General features: G+C 34.8%; 1 protein-coding gene and 1 long non-coding RNA gene across 4 annotated transcripts in view; one reads left to right on the forward strand and one right to left on the reverse strand.

Moving 5' to 3' along the window:
* The window catches only part of LOC124979774 (uncharacterized), a 144,632-nt gene that overhangs the window by 42,476 nt on the left and 80,687 nt on the right, over window positions 1-21,469 (forward strand). The gene's annotated exons all lie outside the window — the stretch shown is intronic.
* The window catches only part of Scn9a (sodium voltage-gated channel alpha subunit 9), a 169,694-nt gene continuing 154,852 nt past the window's right edge, over window positions 6,628-21,469 (reverse strand). For both annotated transcript variants that reach the window (XM_047544470.1, XM_047544469.1), the window contains 3 exons: window positions 15,707-15,811; window positions 15,291-15,561; window positions 6,628-11,183 (listed from right to left, as the gene is read on the reverse strand). In XM_047544470.1, coding sequence (XP_047400426.1) covers window positions 9,991-11,183; window positions 15,291-15,561; window positions 15,707-15,811 — 1,569 coding nt within the window. In that variant the 3' untranslated portion in view covers window positions 6,628-9,990. The remainder of the gene's footprint in view (window positions 11,184-15,290; window positions 15,562-15,706; window positions 15,812-21,469) is intronic.

Here is a 21,469-nt window from a genome sequence, read left to right on the forward strand (position 1 = left end):
GAGTTCTGGATCTTAGGAGCCTTCCAAAAATTCCACTCGTGGGGCAGGGGAGCCAATCCTCTGTTGCCCAGGAACAGTCTTCCCAGACTTAGTCCCTGAGTGTAACTCACACCCATCTGTTTAGCTTCCTGACTCCCTTCAGCTCATCACATGAGCCATTAAGCTCCAAGGAGAAGTGAGTTAGAGTCCCTTTTGCTTTTCTGACTTGAACTCCCTGGCTACAGTCTACTCTGTGCCCATTTTGTTGCCATTCTGCTGGGTACACCCTCCGCTGCTCGGTAGGTGCTTGGCAGGTCAGCATGGCAGTGTGTGCTATGATTTCTTGGCTCTGTAGCAGCAGCTGTAGGGCAGCTGCCTGAAGATGTCTCCACCTCAGCTCTCAGCTGGTTGGGAAGCACAGAGAACTTTTCAGGCACCAGCGCCTAGGGAAACCTCTGGATCAGCTAAGTTTCTGATCTCAGGTTTTTTAGTACCAGATCTGTGTTTCTCCTCTCCTCTATGGTGAACCAGTGCCACCACTGCTGCGATCAGCTTGGCTTCAACGTACTCATTCTTTGTTTAATGTACCCAAATTTCTGAGCTACAGAGCAGCCTTCTTCTGCTCTGCTATCTTGAATCATTTATGTTAATTTTTTAAAGAATAAAAAGTTAACTGCTGAGTGATTCTCTCTGACAAAATAGCACTTAAAGTATTGGAAAGAATGGCAGAAGCAGTATTTCTAGGCAGGTATTCTACCACTGAGCCACATCTCCAGCCCCCTAAGGGCCAATATTTCTAAGTTATGGAACTGCTTAAGTCCCACATTGTAGAAAATCTATATCTGTCTCTTCTTCCAAAGTAGAATTTCCTCTGATTGGTTTTGAAGGAAAACACACTCATGTTAATGAAGTGTCCCCAGGCTGGAGATGAAAGAGAAAGTTGATGAAAAAGTTATTGTTTTTCACCATATAATCACCACCACTGCTTTAACATATATCACAAGTATCTGTGTATCCAAATTTTGCAACAAAGACAGTTTGGTAATAAATGACATTAAGTAATACCAAGACAATTTTTTAAAAAAAAGTTTCACATAATGGTAGCACCCCACATGTTTGCAAAATAATTTGGCATAAAATCTGCGATGAAGCCTGGTGTGGTGGTACATGCCTGTAATCCCAGTGCCTCAGGGGCTGGGACTGGAGGATCCTAAGTTCCAGTCTTAGCAACTTAGGCACTTAGCAAATCAGAGATACCCTACCTCTAATAAATAAACAAAAGGACTGGGGATGTGGCTCAGTGGTTAAGCACCTCTGGGTTCAATCTCCAGTACAAACAAAACAAAACAAAACAAAACAAAACAAAAAACTGTGATATATGGGTACTATTTTTTTTCATGAAAAAAAATTAATTTATATTTTTAAAATATAATGATACAAACCCCACTTATTATTCATTTAGGATGTAAAAAGCTAAGTTGAAATATAGGTTTAAGTCTGAATATAGGAAAAGTTTTTCTTCAAAATATGTTCTTTAATTGTTTTAAAGTGCAGATGGTAACAAAGTACTAACAGAAACTGTTAAAATCTCTACTGGAAAAAGTGATCCCCTATCTCTGTGGCTATTACATGCAATTAACTATCAATCATGCGTAAGAAGATGAGTCTGAAAATACCTGATTGTTATGGTTTAGATGTGAGGTGTCCCCTAAAACCTCATGCATGAGATAATGCAAGAAGGTTTAGAGGTGAAATGATTAGAGTATGAAAGCCTTAAGTCAATCAGCAAATTAATCCTTTGATAGGGATTAGTAGGCAGGAGACAGTGGCTGGAAGAGGTGGGTCCCTGGGATTACTTTTGGGGTTTGTAGTTTGTCTTTGTTGAGTGGAGGTCTTTCTGTTTCTTGGCACCATGTTCCCAGCGGCTTTCCTCAGCTACTGTTCTACCATGATGTTCTGCCTCAGTTCAGGCCCAGAGGAATGGAGCTGACTATCTATGGACTAAAGTCTCTGAAACCATGAGCCCCCCAATTTTTCCTCCTCTATAATTTCTCCTGTCAGATCACAGCAGTGAAAAAGTTGACTAAAACATCAAAGATTACAATATAGGAAAAAGGAGAACACTTAAATTAAGGAATTACCTAAATTTCTTACTGTGAGGCTTCTCATTTTGAAATCCCATTATTTTTAAAAGAGAAAATTGAGGGCATTTGGTATCTGCTAGATAAGTAGTCAGTCACTCACAAGGCAGTGACCTGCACTGCTGCTGTGTGCCTATTTTGAGACTCCATCCTCAGATTTTCTGCTTCAGTAAATCTTGCTGGAGCTCAGTCTCTTACAAGCACACAATAAAGGTGACAGAGGTCATTCGTGAGTTAGACCTGGATAGACAATGTCAAGAGCACTTGTTTTCTTAGCGGGGGAAGATTTTGTCTCTCAGGGAAAACTTGACGATGTCTAGAGACAGTTTTGGGTGTCGTAACTGGTCAGAGTGGTGGTGTCTGTTGACATCTAGTGGTTAGACCCCACGGATGCTGCCAAGCATCTTACAAGGTACAAGACAGCTTCCAACAAAGTGTTAACCAACCCCCAAATGGCAAGAATACAAGAATGCCAACATTCTCTCATCTTAGTGGAAGAGATATTTGGTTTTAAAGTAGAATGTATACTAAAGTTTTATTTTTTAGAAATATTATTTCCTACTTGTTATGTGGATTTTCTAGGCCTACTGCTAAAACTATTGAGGAAAAGTACTCATTAACTTTTTCCCAATTTTCTTGACTCATTTTATAAGCAGTAGAATCAGTTCCATATAAATACTCCAACTATCAAGTGAAGGACACGTGTGTAGCTTCTTTCAGGCCAGAAAGTACTGAACTACAAGTGTGAAAGTGTTCAGAATAAAAATGGAGGAATTTCTGTCAACTCTAACAAAAGGAATAAATGGCAAATCCAGGAGGTTATAAAGGAAAGGTTATCACACATGATTGCCTGATAAAATTATTACAAAAGACTACCAAACTACATTTCACAAAGGCCACCAAAACCTTACACCAAAAATACTTCCTCAAGAACTTCTGCCCAGTAATAATCTATTCAACCTTGGACTGGTACCACTCTTATTAATTCTCATAGTCAATATTATTATTTTTACATATTTTATTAAGCTAATTAGGGCATAATGGTATATGTCTGTAATCTCAGGTACTTGGGAGGCCGAGGCTGGATTATATAAGTTAAGAGACTAGTCTAGGCAACTTAGTTAGACCCTGTCTCAAAATAAAAATTAAAAAGGACTGGATGTAGGTCAGTGGTAAAGCACCCTTGGGTTCAATCCCCGGTACCACAAGTGAAACAAGAAGTCAAACAAACAAAAACACCTTATTTATTCGTCCTCACTTCATCTGTAAAAACCTAATTACCTTGATTTCTTAAAATTCACTCATAATTTACTATGATATATGTATTTCCATTGCAATTCCCTATTTCCAAGTAAATTTCACTGATCTTTGGAAAATCTTTCTCTGATTGTTATTTAGGTTGGCATAAGCTGACATAAGCATAGACTTTTTGTTTTGTTTTGTTTTGGCCTGGGGATTGAACTCAGAGGCACTTAACCACTGGTCCATATCCCCAGTCCTTTTTTCTATTTTATTTAGAGACAGGATCTCTAAAAGGAGACTTGCAATCCTTCTGCCTCAGCCTTCAGATCTGCTGGGATTACAGGCTTGCACCACTGTGCACAGCACTGTATTTTTGTTCTAAAGAACCTTCGAGCTGAAGGAGTTACTGAGGCCAAAACACACAAATAGGATAGGGTAAAAGAAAAGATAAGATAAAAGGCAGGAGACCCAGTCAGGGTGAAGAGATTACAGGCCTAATAGAGTTTATGGGCAAAATAGTGTAGAACTGGCAAAATCCTTGCCTGAGTTTTAAATTTTATGATAACAACAATGAAGAACTGTTGCTGAGTTTCAATCAGGGAAATGACACAAATTTTTAAGCAAAGAAATGACAATCTCACAAAATCTACTCTACTGTACTGACAATAGATGTAGAAGTGAGGGAAGACTGAATTTAGGGTGATGAAGTCAAAAAAGTATTGTATTGCATTATAAAGAGGTTCAAGGTGATGACAGATTGGATTAGGGGTTGGCAGTGGAAATCGGTGAGTACACGGATTTGTTCTGTAATTAGGAGGTAGGACCATCAGATCCCAGTGAGTGAATGTGGAGGGATGAGGAAGAGAGTTACCAGTAAGGACAACTGGGTGGATGGTGATCTCAGTCACTGAGAAGAAAGACAGATGTACAGATAACACATCATGGAATTAGTACCCTTATAAAATGAGGAAGAGAGACCCAAGCTAGCTCTTTCCTTCATATGAGGACTCAGAGACTGTAGCCTTTCACAAACCAGGGAAGAAACCTTATCTGTGAACCAATTGCCCAGCACCTTGATCTTGGACTGTTTTTTTTTTTTTTTTTTTTTTTTAAACTAGGGATTAAACCCAGGGTGCTTTACCACTGAGCCATAATCACAACCCCTTTTTAAATTATTATATTTTATTTTAAAACAGGGTCTCACTAAGTTGCTGAGGCTGGCCTTGAACTTGTGATCCTCCTGCCTCAGCCTCCCCAGTCACTGATATTACAGGCATGTGCCACCACACCCAGAAATCTTGGACATCCTAGACTTCACAAGTGGTAAAAAGAAATTTCTGTTGTATAAGTCACCCTATTTTATTATACAAATCTGATCTAAGATAGGATCTAGCCCAAAAATGCTAATACCTTGGCTATTACTCTAAGTAATAATCTATCCTTTATTTCTGACTCAAAGTGTCATGTCTTTTTAGAGCAAAAGTATATTTTCATAAAAAAGAATAGGACTGAACTAACTTGAAGATATTTGTCTTCAATCCAAAACTAGGATTTGTTAGCAAATATTACATCTAGAATAGGAATAATTTTTTTCTCAGTTTTACTGGGTTTTCAAATTGTAAAATGTCACTGAACCTTTTCCATTGTTTCATTTATTGTTTCAATTGTTTATAAAAATATTAAATGAGGAGAATCAAGCTAAAGCACATGGTATAGACATTACAGATGCATAATAAATCTCTTAAAGTTAGCTTTTTTCTCAGACTGATCGATTGTTATTTGATCAGTATGATTCTCAGTGTAATCAAGAATACTGCTAAGTATAACCACATTTACTGTATTGCTTGTTTGTAACTAACACTCATTCATATTTCCTCTTCTGTGTTGCTCAAATGCTATTGCAGCAAAGGTCCCCTTTGCTATAACTTGAATGTAATTTCTCCTCCCTAGTGAGAGATTACCAAGGATCCTGCAGCTCACTTTGCTTAAGCTATGACATAGGGTTATTCATGACATGGAAGAATTTAACTTTTCTGCTTTGGGAAATTCATATACATGCCAATCAGGTATGTTGAGATGGATTATGGTATTATTCAATGACTATAATTTTATTTTGTAGACTATCACAACTAATTAGTAGAGTCCCTGGGAATATTCTGTACCTTTTTACATATTGTTATAATAATATATGAGGTTGGAATAATAGACCAATGATTTCTAGTCTATATTACTTAAAGTCCATTAGCAGGACTGGATGCTTATACCTCAAAGAAAATGGAGGTCTATATTAGCTATTTAGCTAAATATGAGAAAAATCACCCACATTTTTTTCTTGAACTATGTTAAAATTCTGTAAACATGTATATTTCCTGAATTCATCATATTGTTTGTATTCACAAATCTCAAAAATAGCTACATGCTGAAATTGTGTGTGTATACTCTATCCCTAAATGTTCACTACCTACTAACGGGATGCATGAGACACTTCTAGGTACTATATTTATACTTAGTCATATGAAATAGAGAAAATATTTTTGTTATTTAACATTTGTGTAGACTGCATCATCTTCTCATGCAATACAAAGGTAACCTGGACTCTCCTACATTTTTAGTAGCAAATTGACTGCCATATTACCACTACTAATATTAATTCTTTTTGGGTTGATCTAATTACTGTATGTGGATCATCTTATTAAGACATACAACAATGATGACTTATAACCATATTGTGAGGTAGTACTCTTTTCCACACTTTAGAGATGAGAAAGCTGAGACTTACATAGGTTAAATAATGTATTCTGGAAATTCAGTGAATCATGGCATATTTGGGATCTAAATACAATTCTGGTTGTAAGATACTCTTGGTCATTACATATCCTACAAAACCTCCCAACACTATTACAGAAAAAAATATATACATCACTGTATGGCTAAATGTTCATGTAATTTTGCTTCCAGTACCAATTTTCTCCTCCTGTACAAATCCTGCTTTGCATTTAGATGAATTGCTTTGGAAATCTATATTCTTTGTCCTTATCTTTCTTATCTAGGAATATGTCTTATGGGAGATATTTGAAGCTGTACAGCTTAAACCAAAAACAAAGACGGGAGAAAGAAAAAAGACTGTTAGTTACTATTAGAGATGCATTGAATTTGTCTTTATAGAGGCTATTCTTGCTGAATCAGAAAATACATACAAACATGATTTTATTTTTATAACCTTTATTTTTAGATTATATTACAATGTGTAAATCTCAAGTATGACTACAATATAATTTATGACAAACTTAAACATTTTGAGCATTCATAGGTATCTATGAAATTTGTGAAGAACCCTATGTAAACAGCATTATTATATTTGAGGCTATTCACTTATTTTCATGAAGCAATTCTTGACTGTTTTCTTCAAGAATATAGTAACATAACAAACCATAGATATTTAAAAAATTGGTGGCCTGTATTCATAGGTCCCTAAACCTGGTCCAATTACATGACCATCCTACTTTAGCTGAACCTGTTTTCATTACTTCCATTAACATTTCTCTGAAATTGCTATTACAGAGTGCTTTATTTATATATGCATTTTATTTTTAGTCTTCTTAATAAAGCTATCAAAATTCTATAAAATCCAGCTAAACATTTTAGGTTGAGATTTTCAACAATTAAGTATTTAGAAACAGCCTACATGTCACATATCTTTGCAAATTAGGTAACAGACAAGAAGGCAAATGAGATTCTCCTGTTTTCATCCAAATTCTATGCATGGATTTGTGTTCAAATCTGCTTGTTTCTATTTTGTCTAATTTTAAATTTTCATTTGAACTGCGATTCTGTATCATTAAGTCCAATGAATATATAATTTATGTGGTAGTACGACAGTGCCTTCAGAAGGGCAGTATTTTGTAATTAGTACAAACAGTAATCTACATGAAAGGAGAAGTTTTTTACTTCAAGCTTTACTTAATGAGTTCTTAGTGCCAGATATTATCTTTAATTGATAAAATATCACAAGTAGTCATTTCTGGGACAAGTATATATGTATAAAATCTAACGATGTTATATACTTCTTAAAAATTATAGTTCAGAATGAAATAGAAAAAAGAACAATTTTGTAATTAGTTTTTTGAAATACTAAGAAAAAATTGTGAAGATCCAGTTGCAATATTTTTTATTTTACATAAAAATCAGGCAATGTAAAAACGTTAATAATAAATCACAGATAAACCTGCCCAGCAAACATCTTTTCATGCTATATCATATAAAAATTCACAATACTATTATGTTTATATGGGTGTAAAATATTGATGAACTGAATCCATATTTGAGGTGATATTAATTTTTTAATAGAATGTATTTAAAAATCTTATAAATGTAATTTCTTTTGTATGGTTCCCTAATTAACTTGTCAAAAATCTATTTTCAATGGGCTTAGCAGGTATGTAATGCAATGCTTCATATAGTCTAGTGAAACACTGCATGGCGCCTTTCATATTAAATTAAAAGCAATTTAAATAACCTAAGATGAATGAATAAATATAGTTGTAAAGAATCTTTGGCCCTAGATTTAATTTCATAGATACAAATGTCCAGAAGTGACAATCTCTTGTATGGGTATTGTAAAATACATCACAATTTAAAAACATTCTAGAAATCAAGTTCCATGAAAATGTCTCTTAGTTTTTAATTTGACTCTTGTGACTGTCTTTCTTAGTCTCTCCTCTCCATCTCTCATTCTCTATCCATGTCTCTTCACCTCTACAGGTATGATTAAATATCCCTTAAAAAAAAAAAAACTGGATGGAACAACAAAAATGTGTTTTAATGACTTACATAGATATAATTTGTTATTTTTAAAAATGTAAATGTAAATTTATGAAGTATGTTTTACATATTTGCTTCAATGTCTTCCTGAAAAATCCTCTAAATGAAACCACTTTTCTACTTATGTGCCTCAACCTTTGCCTAATTTTGGATAACTTGACAGAAGAAAGATTTCATGTTTCTGGAATAAATTCTTGAGAAAATGCACCATGGCCATTAAATGTTTTTTACTATTTGACAAGAGCATTTTTTAAAAACTAGATATCTCATCCTTCGTAGGATGATAACAGCTAGAGCAAAATAAACATATGCTTTTGAAATCATAAGTCTGAATTACTATTTCTTAATGCAAAGTGTACTTCATATCAAAGAATATTGAGAAGAAAGTGACATCCTCATTATTTTGTAGATGAAAGTAAAGAGGTCCAAACTGATTACTTCTAAAATGTAAGAAAGTAAGTTAGAGGCAAGAGAACAAGTTGATGAGTCCTACTTTTTGAATGCAACTTCATTCACAGTAAACACCTGGCAAGCAGGTGTTAAAAGGCTACTATACAAGATAACTTGAAAGCTTGCCAAACACATTTCGGATAGTATATAAGTGATGCAGGAAATACTGTGCTCAAGTCATTATCTGCTCAGACCCATACTCTGGTATCAAATAGATAATTGCATATTGGGAAGCATTTCATTGAAAACAAACATCAAATTTGCTTAAAGTTAAAGGATGACTAAACAAAAATGCATAAGAGAGAAGATAAATGTGACAAAAGGGATTGAGTTGGGCCATTATTTGTATGGTTGAGCAGCACAGACCAGTGCTAGATTGTGTAAATAACAGTAGATATTTGTCAATTACTTTTTCCCTTAATTACCTTCATTTTTTTCTTTTGAGAAATGTGATAGATACTGAGAATGAAATTTCAAGTTCTATGGTTACTGTATGAACAAAGTGAGAGATAAAAAGACAGGCTGACCACGTGTGGTGGTGTGGTACTACTTAGTTCTAGCTACTCCTGGGACGGAGGGGACAGCTTGAGTCCAGGAGTTCAACGTAGTGGGCAACATATTGAGATCCCATCCACAGCACAACACAACGAAAGAGGGGCTATGAAACTCAGTACTCTAAAGCTAAGTCTCTGAATCAGGATAAATGTAACTTCAGGTAAATAACAAGTTTTTGTAGAAATGAAGAGCCGACGTGTGTTTTTAATCCATGGCATTTTATAGGCACGTATAAATTGGTTGTGAAGCAATGTAGAATGAACTCGAGCACCTCAAAACAGAATGATCTCTGTATATGAAAAAAAGATTCTAGCTCCCTAAGAAGATGTTTTAACTAAACATTCATTCCTGATGTCCATTACTTCTATCAGGAACTTCATTCCAAAGTCAAGACAAAATATTTTTATTGATACCTAAATAATAGATATTTTCCTATTTGTGTTTGCATTTGTGTGCACGTGTATGAGGGGCGGTTGTAATCATGATCTAGTGAGAAGTTAAGTAGGCAGATGTGAAAATTTTCTATATGGTCTTCTGATACGTTAAAAAAATTAAATCACCTGTTTGCTATAATGATGAATCCCTATAGAGTTACTGATACAATTCTTGCAGAACCATTTACCGATGCAAAAATAGTCATCTGCTCATGCTGCCCACCTATTTTAGCAAATCAGAGCTAGTTACTGGACTGCCTTTGAGAATGTTTTGATAAAAAGAGTTTGGCATACACCTCCTTAAAAGAGTCTTATTGACACAATTAAATCACCTTCACAGGTTGTAAACAATATGTCTAAACGAAGCTCTATTTTTTGCTTTCCTTGCCATCTTTCCCTTTGTCTTCCTTTTCTGTGTTGTCTGTTTCATATTTCTCTTTGTCTGGTTTTGTTACACTATCATATGAAGGTGGGGAGATGGTGGATGGGGTTGCATCTGTTTTTTCTGGACTTGAGTTCTCATTAACATTACCAAAAACTATATCTTCTTTATTGGGCAAGTCATCATCTCTGTCTCCATCTTTTATATATATGCTTGATATATTTTTGACATTTTGCCGTAAGCGGTAACGTCTATAAGCACGCTGAATGATAGTAGCAGATACATCCTCTTGTTTTCGTTTCAGTGTAGTTGTGATGGGTTCATAGGATACTTTAGAAGGATTTGCAGACATGAACCTTTCTTCCATCTGTGAACGAAGAGAATCCATCTCTCCACTTTCACCCAAAACACGCTTTGTAAAAGCAAATAAAATGTCAAGACAGTGGATCCGGTCTCCACTGACCATTGGCAGGTCCATAGCAATGAGTTGGACTTTGTTTGGTTTTGCTATGAGAAGAGGAGGATCCAGGGCAGCTGCAAAATCAGAGAGTTTGCTATATTCTATAAACTGGGTTGCATCAGGATCAAACTTCTCCCAAACCTCATAGAACATCTCAAAGTCATCCTCACTCAGGGGCTCAGTACTTTCTTCAGTAGCAACACTGAAGTTTTCCAGGATGACAGCAATATACATGTTCACCACGACCAGAAAGGATATGATGATGTAACTGACAAAATAGAAAATCCCAACAGAGGGGTTCCCACAATCTCCTTCAACTGAACTTCCTGGATGAACTTTTTTGGGATCACAGTCAGGCGGGGCACTGTTGAGAATAGGTGCCAGCAATCCATCCCAGCCAGCAGAGGTGGTGATTTGGAACAGACAGATCATGCTGTTACCAAAGGTCTCAAAGTTGAACATGTCATTAATTCCTGCTTCCTTCTTAACATAGGCGAAGTTGGACATTCCAAAGATGGCATAGATGAACATGACCAGGAAGAGCAGGAGACCAATGTTAAACAAGGCAGGAAGGGACATCATCAAAGCAAAGAGCAGTGTGCGGATCCCCTTTGCCCCTTTGATCAGACGTAGGATTCGGCCAATCCTGGCAAGACGGATCACTCGGAACAGGGTAGGGGAGACAAAATATTTTTCTATCAGGTCAGCAAGAAACATACCTATGGGGGTGGAAAAAAAATGAAAAGGATATCTTTAAATATTCATGCTAAACAGTATCATAATTCAAAAGTTTTATCTATCATCTTTATCTTATGAATTCAGGACTGTTAATGTATATTGAACCAATTTCTTAAAAATTAAGCAATTCTGAAGGAAAATTAGTAGAGTTACTGTTGTCTCACAAATTTCCTCACTTTACTAAGTTCATAGGCCCTTTTATCCCTTCACAATATTTTTTAACTTATAAGAATAATACCTACTCATGTAGAAAATTCAATACAGTGAAGTTTTAAAAGGAAATATAAATATCAGCAAGTATAACTAATTAGTATTCACTATTTTGTTGAGTAACACTGCATTTTTGTATACAGACACATGAACATACAAATATACACACAAATATGTCCTTTGATTTTGTAGTTTCTCTTTGTGACAAGTTGCATAGATATTTCTATACAAATGACAATTCTTACAGTTGTACAATGTTCTGTCAAAATAATTACATATTGATGACCAGCATTTATCCTACTTTCAAGTTTTCGGCTGAAAAAATTACCTGAACAGGCATATTTTCCTAGTTGTATAAGTATGTGCTTTAATAATACATAAATAGAAGTTGGATCCAACAGTATATTTAAAATTTTGTTTGATACTACCAAACCTATCTCTAGAAAGTCAATAATACTCCTAACAGTAGTATATGAATGTGCCCATACCCCACGTTCACCAATACTGGGCACTGAACTTTACCACTGATTTACATCCCTAGACCGTTTTTTATTTTTTATTTTGAGACAGGGTCTTGCTAAATTGCTGAGGCTGACCTTGAATTTGCACTCCTTCTGCCTCAGTATCCCAAGTTGCTGGGATTACAGGTGTGCACCACCGCATCCAGCAGCACTGTACTTCTTTACCAGAACATCTTTTTTCCTTTCTTTTTTTCCTATTGTTGTTACTATTATTATTTATTGTCTGTTTAGTTATACATGACAGTAGAATGTATTTTGGCAAATTTTACAGACATAGAGTATAACGTATTCTATTTAGGATCCTATTCTTGTGGTTGTACATGATGCGGAATTACCCTGGTCATGTATTCAAATACAAGGCTAGGAATGTTACGTCTGATTCATTCTACAGTCTTTCCTTTTCCCCTCCCGGCTCCCTTCCCTTCATTCCCCTTTGTCTAATCCAATGGATTTCTATTATTCCCCTCCCCAACCTCCCTTGTTTGTAGTTAGCACTTACAAATCAGAGAAAACATTTGGCCTTTGTTTTTAACCAGAACATCTTTATGCCATTTATACTCTATTAAATTAATTATTTATATATTTAAAAAATAATCTATTATTTTTCGTGTTGATTGGATATTCGCATCTTTGTTAGTTATTTTTAACTTTCAGCTGAGTAAGGTCTTTGATTATTTTTTTTTATTAGAATGTTTACTACATTCTTATTGATCTACAAAAACTATTTTTCTATTGGAAGTATTGACTCTTTGTTGGACTTGAGTGTTGCATAAAATTCCCCATTTCTTATTTGTCTTTCAATCATTTTTATGTGTGATGAGTGTTCTCACATTGGAAATTTTGATTTTATAGTCATATCCATTACTATGTTTTCTTTATAGACTCAGGTTTGTGTCACATATAGAAAAGACTGAGTTCATGGTTAAATGTCTATCCCCAGGGCTGGGGATATAATTCAATGGAAGAACTCTTGCTTAGCATGCCTGAGTTCAACCCCCAGAACCACACATAAGCACAAAAAATCTTTTTCCACGTATTTTCTACTTGACTCCATCTTTTTTAATGTCCTTTGATTCACCTTCAGTCCTCTGCTTCCCAATTGGTGTTTTATTGTCACCAAAGGGACATCCAAAACCATCCACTGCAAGATTTAACTGTCAGAGAGTAAAATATTATGAAAGAACCTATGATGAGCTTGGGAGGGGGATTCAGGGTTCTATCGCTTCATTCACTTAGTGCTCTCTTTTTCTCTTTTTTTATTGTGCACTATAGTTGTCCATAATAGTTGGCTTCATTTTAACATAATCATACGTGCATGGACTTTAATTTATTCCATTCCAGATTCCAGTACTCTTGCTCATTGTTTCTCTCCCCTCCTCTCTCGTCCTATTTCCTTTCTCCTACTCCACTGGCCTACCTTCTACTCATTTATATATTTTTAATTGGTGCTTTATAAATATACATAAAGGTGGAATTCACTGTAGTATATTTACACATGCATATAGCATAATTTGTTCAAATTCATTCTGCATTTCTTCTCCTTTTCTTTCCCTCCTTCAACCTCCTCAATCTCCTTCTGTTTTGCTGATCTTCCTTATATCTTTATGATATCCAACACCCCTCCTTTTTCTCTCTTATTTTGCTCTAGCCTCTGCAGATGAGAGAAAACATTTGACCCCTGATTTTCTGTTTGACTCCATTTTTAAAAAAAACACTAACCTCTGATTCACATGATCATTTTACTGATTAAATAATTCTCTATGTATCAAAGTTTATTTTGGGTTATCTCTTTGAATCTATTGAACTTTTATTTTGAAACACTATTATACTTATCATGAATGGTATGGTAGTCATAACGTCAAGCAATATGAAACCACCTCTCATTACCCTAATTTTTTCCAGATTAATTTCAGAGTGATTTGGATTCCTATTTTCAGTTTATCAACCCCACCATGTAGGAAGACTTTTGACATTTTCATTGAATTTATAAATTCACTTATAAAAGTCATCATTATTACAATGAAAGTCTTCTTATCCAAGTACTAGATATGCCTTTCAATTATTTTGGCCAATTTTGTCCTTTATTCCATAGAAGTCTAAAACATTGTATGTTAAAATTTTTACTAGAGATTTTAACTTTTTTTTTTTTGCAATTATGAGTGAGATTTTTCTTCAAGTATATTTTCCATTCTCCTATGTATCAATATTAATATTAATATTTATACATGTAATTTAAAATCTGACATTTCTGAACTGTAAATGAGTTTCTATTTTTAGTTGATTCTCTTTAATTTTCAAAGACTGTCCGAACATGGTGAGGATGAAGATCATTTGCTCCTTGGTTTTAACATGTGTATCCTGTTTTCCTATCTGCTGGCATTAGCCAACACTGCTAAACATGGAGGTGGAAGGGGGGTGCTCTTTTTTCTTCTTGACTTGTTGGGAATTGTTTCATTATTTTTCCTTAGTGTTAGTATAAAATTTATATGTAAATTTTCATTTGTTTTCTTGTATCTTAATTTTGGTGTCACTTCTAGTGATAATATTTTTTAATAATTGATTTTAAATGTCTCTTCTAAGTTTTGTAGCAGTCAGTTTTGTGGCTCTAAGACAGGAAAACTTTAATAAACCTTTCTGGGCTTTCGTGATCATCTGTAAGCCATATATCCCTTCCATTTAGTTTATAATACTAAAAATAAATATAATGCTAAAATATTGGGTGTGTAAAGACAATGGAAAAAAAGAGAAAGAAAAAAGAAAGAAGAAAGGAAGGAAGGAAGGAAGGAAGGAAGGAAGGAAGAAAAGAAAAGAAAGAAGTCATGATAATGAAAAGAGAAATATAAAGTCGTGTATTGTGATTCATAGAAATTACTATGGCTGGTTGAGAAATGACTGTGTTTTACAGACTGGTCAAGTATTGAGCTTGACATTTCTTGAGACTTTAAATTCAGGAAGAACTTTTACAAAGAGTCACGGTAGTCTGGCTATTCAAACTGCTTATCAAAAACAGGTCTCATATGCCCAAACTGGCTATAATTTCAAATTCCGCACTGGTTTCCAAGATATATCTAATAAATAAGCATGTTAGCTAGCTTTGTAAAGGGTAAACCTGGAAACTAAATATCAACAGGTGTTATGTCTTCCTGACAGATGAAACTTTTGACTTTCAGGCTTGTAGGTATGAATCCAGGGATTTTGAAGCAGAGGTTTGGGTCTTTGTCTAAGGTTCCTTCATTCTTTCATTGTACTAATTTATTCCACAGCAGATTTACATTCAAGAATTCAGACACTTTTCTGAGTATATACCGAGTTTAGTTTATTCAAAACTAAAATTTAAGGATTAATAAATGGCCTTACCTACAATGGAAAGGATCACAACCACAAAATCAAAAATGTTCCATCCTACAGTGAAGTAGTAATGTCTGAGGGAGATCAGCTTGAGCACACATTCTCCAGTGAAAAGGATAATAAAAACCACATTTATCCAATATAAAACATCAATCATGTAATCACTTTGTCCCTCTTTTTCTACCATCATGGTTACCATGTTAAGGCAGATCAGAACCATGATAGTGATATCAAAAACTTGGTTTGTTACTAGGTCAAATATACATCCTTGGAATTTGTTCTGTAAGAAACAAGAATAATATGGAAATTAGGAAATTGTTTAAGTGTTATCTATAAAATTTAATATTCATTAACAACAAACTAAACCTGATTTAAAAATTGATATATATATATGTAAAATATGTTAATATGTAGCATTCTTTTACCCCTGGGCGAGGAATTGGCTTTTGTGGTTTCTTGGACCCCAGCTTTTTCATTGCATTGTAGTATTTCTTCTGTTCTTCTGTCATAAAGATGTCTTGACCTCCAAGGTAAAGAAATAAAACAAATCTAGTTAAAACCAGAATCATTGCATAGCTTCTTTGTGTCCCTAAAACAGGTTAAAAATAAATTTGTGTAGAAATGAAATGCATTTTATTATGTCCATGGTAGCTATAAATAAAAATCTCTGAAAGGATTGTCTACATATAGTGGCATGAGTCTCTACACATAATGGAATGTGCATATGTAAATATATATACATTACATAAAATAAATGTTAGCTCAGTTATCTTTTTATGTACTAATGTGTGTTATTTTAGACTATGTGCTGATATTTTTTATCTACTTGTCTCATTGGCATTTTATTGCTAAATAACAAATATGGTAGTGAGGGTTATAAGAACTAACAGTGGTAAATATCTCCTTTGATGATCTGGTTAGTGTTTTTGACTCTTATAAGGAATATAAGCCCCAAACAATAAATTATTATCAGCTCTAAATTCATTTTTATTTGTTTTTAGTATGATGCCATTCCTTTCAGAGAGAAAAATGTACATGTAATAAATAAGTAATTTATGTTTCTTTATCTATGTTTGTATCCACATCTTTATCTATGTCTGTATTTCAAGAAACTCTTTAGGACATCCTAAAAAATGAATTGCCACATAAATGCTTTACTGGATAATACAATTATGCACAATAAAGTTATTGGTATTAAGGAAGGTCCCAATAAAGAACTGGTAAGAACTGAAAGACTTTCTGATAGATTACATGAAAGAAGATACAATCATTATGACTTTATGTTAAAAAGTTAAGATCTAAATGAGTTTTGGTTTTTATCCTTTCTATACTGGAAAAGACAAAAATCTCTCAAGTAGGGAAGGTAGAAGCTTTGGTTATTCCTTTAGGCTTTGTTAATTTCTTGAAGATTTTTTGTGATTTTTATAGATATGTACATAGTTCACATTGGTCTATAGTATCACCTTTTAAAGTCACAGCAAAAAGTAGAATAGCACATTCTAATTTACAATATTCTAATGGAATGGTTCATTTTTGAGATTTTATAGTTCTGAAATCCTTTCATTTGTAGGGTTCTGAATTTGAAGATGACCTAGTTATGGCTTCCCTTCAGTTCTCCTGGGTTAAGTAACATTCAGCTTCCTGGTATACTGCATTACTTATTCATCAAATACCTAATGATAACTAGATTTAGTGAGTTCTTAGAGTGCTTTAGTTTACTTTCCTCTAGTGGATATGCAGTGATCATGTAATTTTAGCATTCGTCTGATCTACTGATATTAGGAAAGAGAGAGAGTCTTGTGTCAAAGTCAAGAGAAGCCTTGGTGTTCTGAATTGCTTATTAGTGGGGCTGAATATCACAGCATGTTGAAAACGTGCCAGAAGAGAGTGGGAACATACCAAGTAAGAATTCTGAATTAGGAGTGCACGTCACAGTAGCAGACTTTGTGTCTTCTTCTAATGATAGCCTGGTTGTCAATAAGATGAAGGATGGGAGGAAACTAAGAGGAGATTTTGAAATGCAACTCTGTGTTGCTGTTTTATTCTGTTTTACTGTTGATTATACAGGCCTTATGCAAAATGCATCCTCTGCAAAAAGTTAGGTGGCACAGAGTCTCTAAGTCAGGCTGATCTACTGGTATGTCATACTCTCTAAGGTAGTATGTTAAATAAGACTGCAATTTTAATGTTTTATCATTTTTGTTTAAAGCCTAACTCTCTTGTTCCTAGGAAAAATTTTAAATCTCTTTATATACAGATCACCTCATCTTAATAGAAGAGCTACATCATTCACTTATTAAGAGGATCAATTGTGAGAGTGCGTGCTGAACACCTAGCATAATGCTGGTTCATGGCAAGCACTCAATAAAATTTAGTTAGTATAGGTTGAGCATCCCTGAGGACAAAATCTAACATCTGAAATGCTCTAAACTTTGAAATTTCAAATACTGTCATAATACCCCAAGTGGAAGATGCCACACCTGATGTCATGTGACGGGTAGCAAATAAAGTAATGCAGATGCACTAAAACATTGTATAAAATTACCTTCAGCCTATGTGTATAAGGTGCATATGGAATGTATATGAATTCTGTGTTTAGTCTTGTGTCACATCCTCAGTATATCTCATTATTCACACATGCGTGTGCACACATGTATACACACACACACATACACACACACACACACACACACACACACACACTTTCAGATATTCCAAGATCTAAAACACTTCTGAAATCTAAAACATTTCTGGTCTTAAGCATTTTGGAGAAAGGATACTTAGCATGCTGTACAGTAGTTGCTATTAACCTTCATAATAAGATTATCTTTACTGAAGGGTGTTGTTTTTACTTAAAATTTACTCAGGTGCCCATGTTTGTACGAGGCATTTTTGTAAATACATCACATAATTTTCCCAATTAATAATTTCCCATAGTTTTTCAATATATAACTTGAACCCATTAATAACTTATGTTCTAATTTTCTACAGTACACTTTATGATTAACTATTAAAATCCAATTGTCACGTGAATTTATTAAAGATGAAAAAAGTACTCATATGTATGACAGATAGCTGGAAAAACTAGCAAAGTGGGATTGGCTATTAGAAAGAGATGTGGTGGATCCAGAAGCTGTAATCAAAGTACTAAGGCTAAAAAAAATTAAGAGGCAACATTGCATTGTGGGAAAAAACATGGTCTTTGAGGTGCTATAGGCTTCTTCCTGTGCTTATGAGTAGTGAATCATGTGCATTAATGACATTTTAATGCATACACATTTATCCTCTTAGGTAGGAAGCTAGTATCTGAAATCATTCCCCCTTGTAGTTCTACCTCTTATCCTCCAAAGACCTCTCTTCCGGGAGGTGGTGCCACAGGAAGTAGTAAATAGTTAATTGATGAGAAATGATACTTAGACTATGTTCTTGCAAATGATAAGCAAACTATGAAATCCACCCCCTAAAATATGTTAATTGAATATGCTTTCTATTCTTCATTGCCACAAAGGACTATTTTGGATACTGTAGGTGTGGCCCACATAGTAGGTAAAACAGGTAAGCTAACCTTCTTCTCCTCAATTAATAGATTAATTTGGGAGGGGGTAAGGAATTGAACCCAGAGGGACTTTACCACTGAATTTCATCCCCAGCCATGTTTATACTTTAAGACAAGATCTCACAAAATTGCTTAGGGTCTCACTAAGTTGCTGAGACTGAACTCAAACTTGAGAGCTTCATGCCTCAGTCTCCCAAGCCACTGGGATTAAAGGCACTGGGATTATAGGCATGTATCACTGTGCCCAGCTAGATCAATTTTTATTGGAGTTCAATTTCATGGTCTCTGGAAAAAGGAGCTCTGGGGTTAGATTTATGTGAAACTACTTTCTGGCTGACTATATATAAGTATCATAACCTGAGAGGTTAACTAGGGATACTTATGTCTTATAGATTACACATGTGAGGTACTTTATGCAAGATAAAACATATCTAGAGTCTCAATTATCAAAGTGTTGCTCAAAAGTTACTTGTTGTTCAAAAAACTTTAATGACATATCAGCTCCTGCTGAAATTATCCATGTGACTTCTCATATCTGCTTTTAAGAAAGCCCAAACCTCATCATTTTGTTATTTCTTTCTCAAGTCAAAACTCCATACAGACTGGGTAGGTTGGTATTATTCCCAAATTTCTGCCTTCTTAATCAGCACGGGGCATAAGCCCCCACAGTTCTGTTCCCCCCTCAAATGGATTAGCCATCCTTTTATCTCCCAGTTGCTGCTTATCTTCTAACCTATCTTCTAGAGTCTGCTCAAGTGTCACATTGAATAGACCTTTTTATGGCTATGTCTACATTTTTGCTGACTGCTCACATACATTTTCATTGTTGTTAGTTTTTCTCATTTACTCACTGTGATGTCACATTATAATATTTGGGGATATAGTATAGTAGAGGGCCTGAATGAATAGACCAAATGTTCAAGATATGTGGCATGTACTAATGTTTCTATTTAGACTCTATCACTTAGTATATGTATGATCTTTTTTTTTTTTTTTTAATTTACTGGGGATTAGACCCGGGCATTTTGCATACTGGGCAAATGCCCAGCTTCTGAGCCATGATTTTAGGTGAATTATTTAACCTTCCTATGCTTTTCCTCATTTCTCAGATATTGTCTATAATAATATTACCATTATGGTTGATGTTATATGTTGAATCAGGTCCCCCCCACCAAATATGTTGAAGTCCTAAACCCCCTAGTACATCAGAAAGTTGACCTCATTTGGAAATTGTGTGGTTACAATGTAATTAAGGTAAGGGAAGTCATGAGAAAGTGGAGGGGCACTTAATCCAGTACAGTAGTTGCTCTGATAAGGATAATTGGTAATGTCCTTAATAGATGAGGAAAAAGACAGAGATTAGCATGTAGATACAGATAGAGAGATTAGAGCTATGCTGCCAGGAACCACGGAGTGCCTGGGCTATCAAAAGTTGGGAGATGAAGGAAGGACCTTCCCTCAGAAGCTTTGGTAGGAGCATGGCTCTGCCAACACTGGTTCTGAACTTCTAGCCCATAGCATTGTGAGAGAATAGGTTGCTATTGTTTGAAGTCATCCAGCTTGTGGTATTTTGTTATGGCAACCCTAAAAAAATAAAGCAGCCACAGTCATTGTGAGGACTAATGAAATAAAAATCATCAGGAGGTGTCTAGAGCCTGCCATTCTTTGAATCCATTTCTAGACTTACTGTCCTATATCAGAAGTCCCAGTTTCTGTGCTACACAGGTGCTTAAAAAAATCATCAGGAGAACACTAAGCACCCTGAAAGCCAGAAAATGGAATGGAGGAACAAGAGAATGTTAAGAAAGGACAGAAAATTATATTTCAAAAAAATCAAATAACCCAATTAATAAATGGGCAAATGAACTAAACAGACATCTCTCAAAAGAAGAAACACAAATGGCCAACAAATATATGGAAAAAAAATTTTCAGCATTATTACCAATTAGGAAAATGCAATTCAAAACTACAGTGAGATTTTATCTCACACAAGTCAGAACAGCAGTTATCAAGAATACAATAATAAATGCTGGAAAGAATGTGAAGAAAAAAGAACAATTTTCAGTGTTGCTGGGACTACAAATTAGTACAACTGCTATAGAAATCAGTAGGGAGGCTCCTCGAAAGACTAGGCATGAAACCACCATATGATTAAGCTATAAAACTCCTCTGTATTTATTCTGAAGAATTAAAGTCATCATATTACAATGATACATGTATACTTATGTGTATAGCAACACAATTCAAAATAGCCAAACTATAGAACCAGCCAAGGTGTCCAACAATGGAGGGATAAAGAAAATGTCATAATATATACACAATGAAGTTTTATTCAGCCATTAATAAATGAAATTATGTCATGTGCAGAAAAATGGATACAATTAGAGACCATCATGTTAAGTGAAATAAAACAAACTCAGAAGGTTAAGAGGAATATGTCATATATGGAAGCTAGAGAGGATAAAAACAAAACAAAACTGGGAGTTGATCTCCTAAATATCCAAGGGAGGTTAGTTGAGGAAAAGGACCAAGGGGTGGGAGATGAAAAGAAGGGAGGCAAGTGTTTGGGAGTGATAATGGCCAGATTATATTGTTATATTATGTAATGTATCAACATTATATACAACTATAA

Source organism: Sciurus carolinensis, chromosome 3 (genome assembly GCF_902686445.1).
Source record: "Sciurus carolinensis chromosome 3, mSciCar1.2, whole genome shotgun sequence".
Classification (NCBI taxonomy): domain Eukaryota; kingdom Metazoa; phylum Chordata; class Mammalia; order Rodentia; family Sciuridae; genus Sciurus; species Sciurus carolinensis.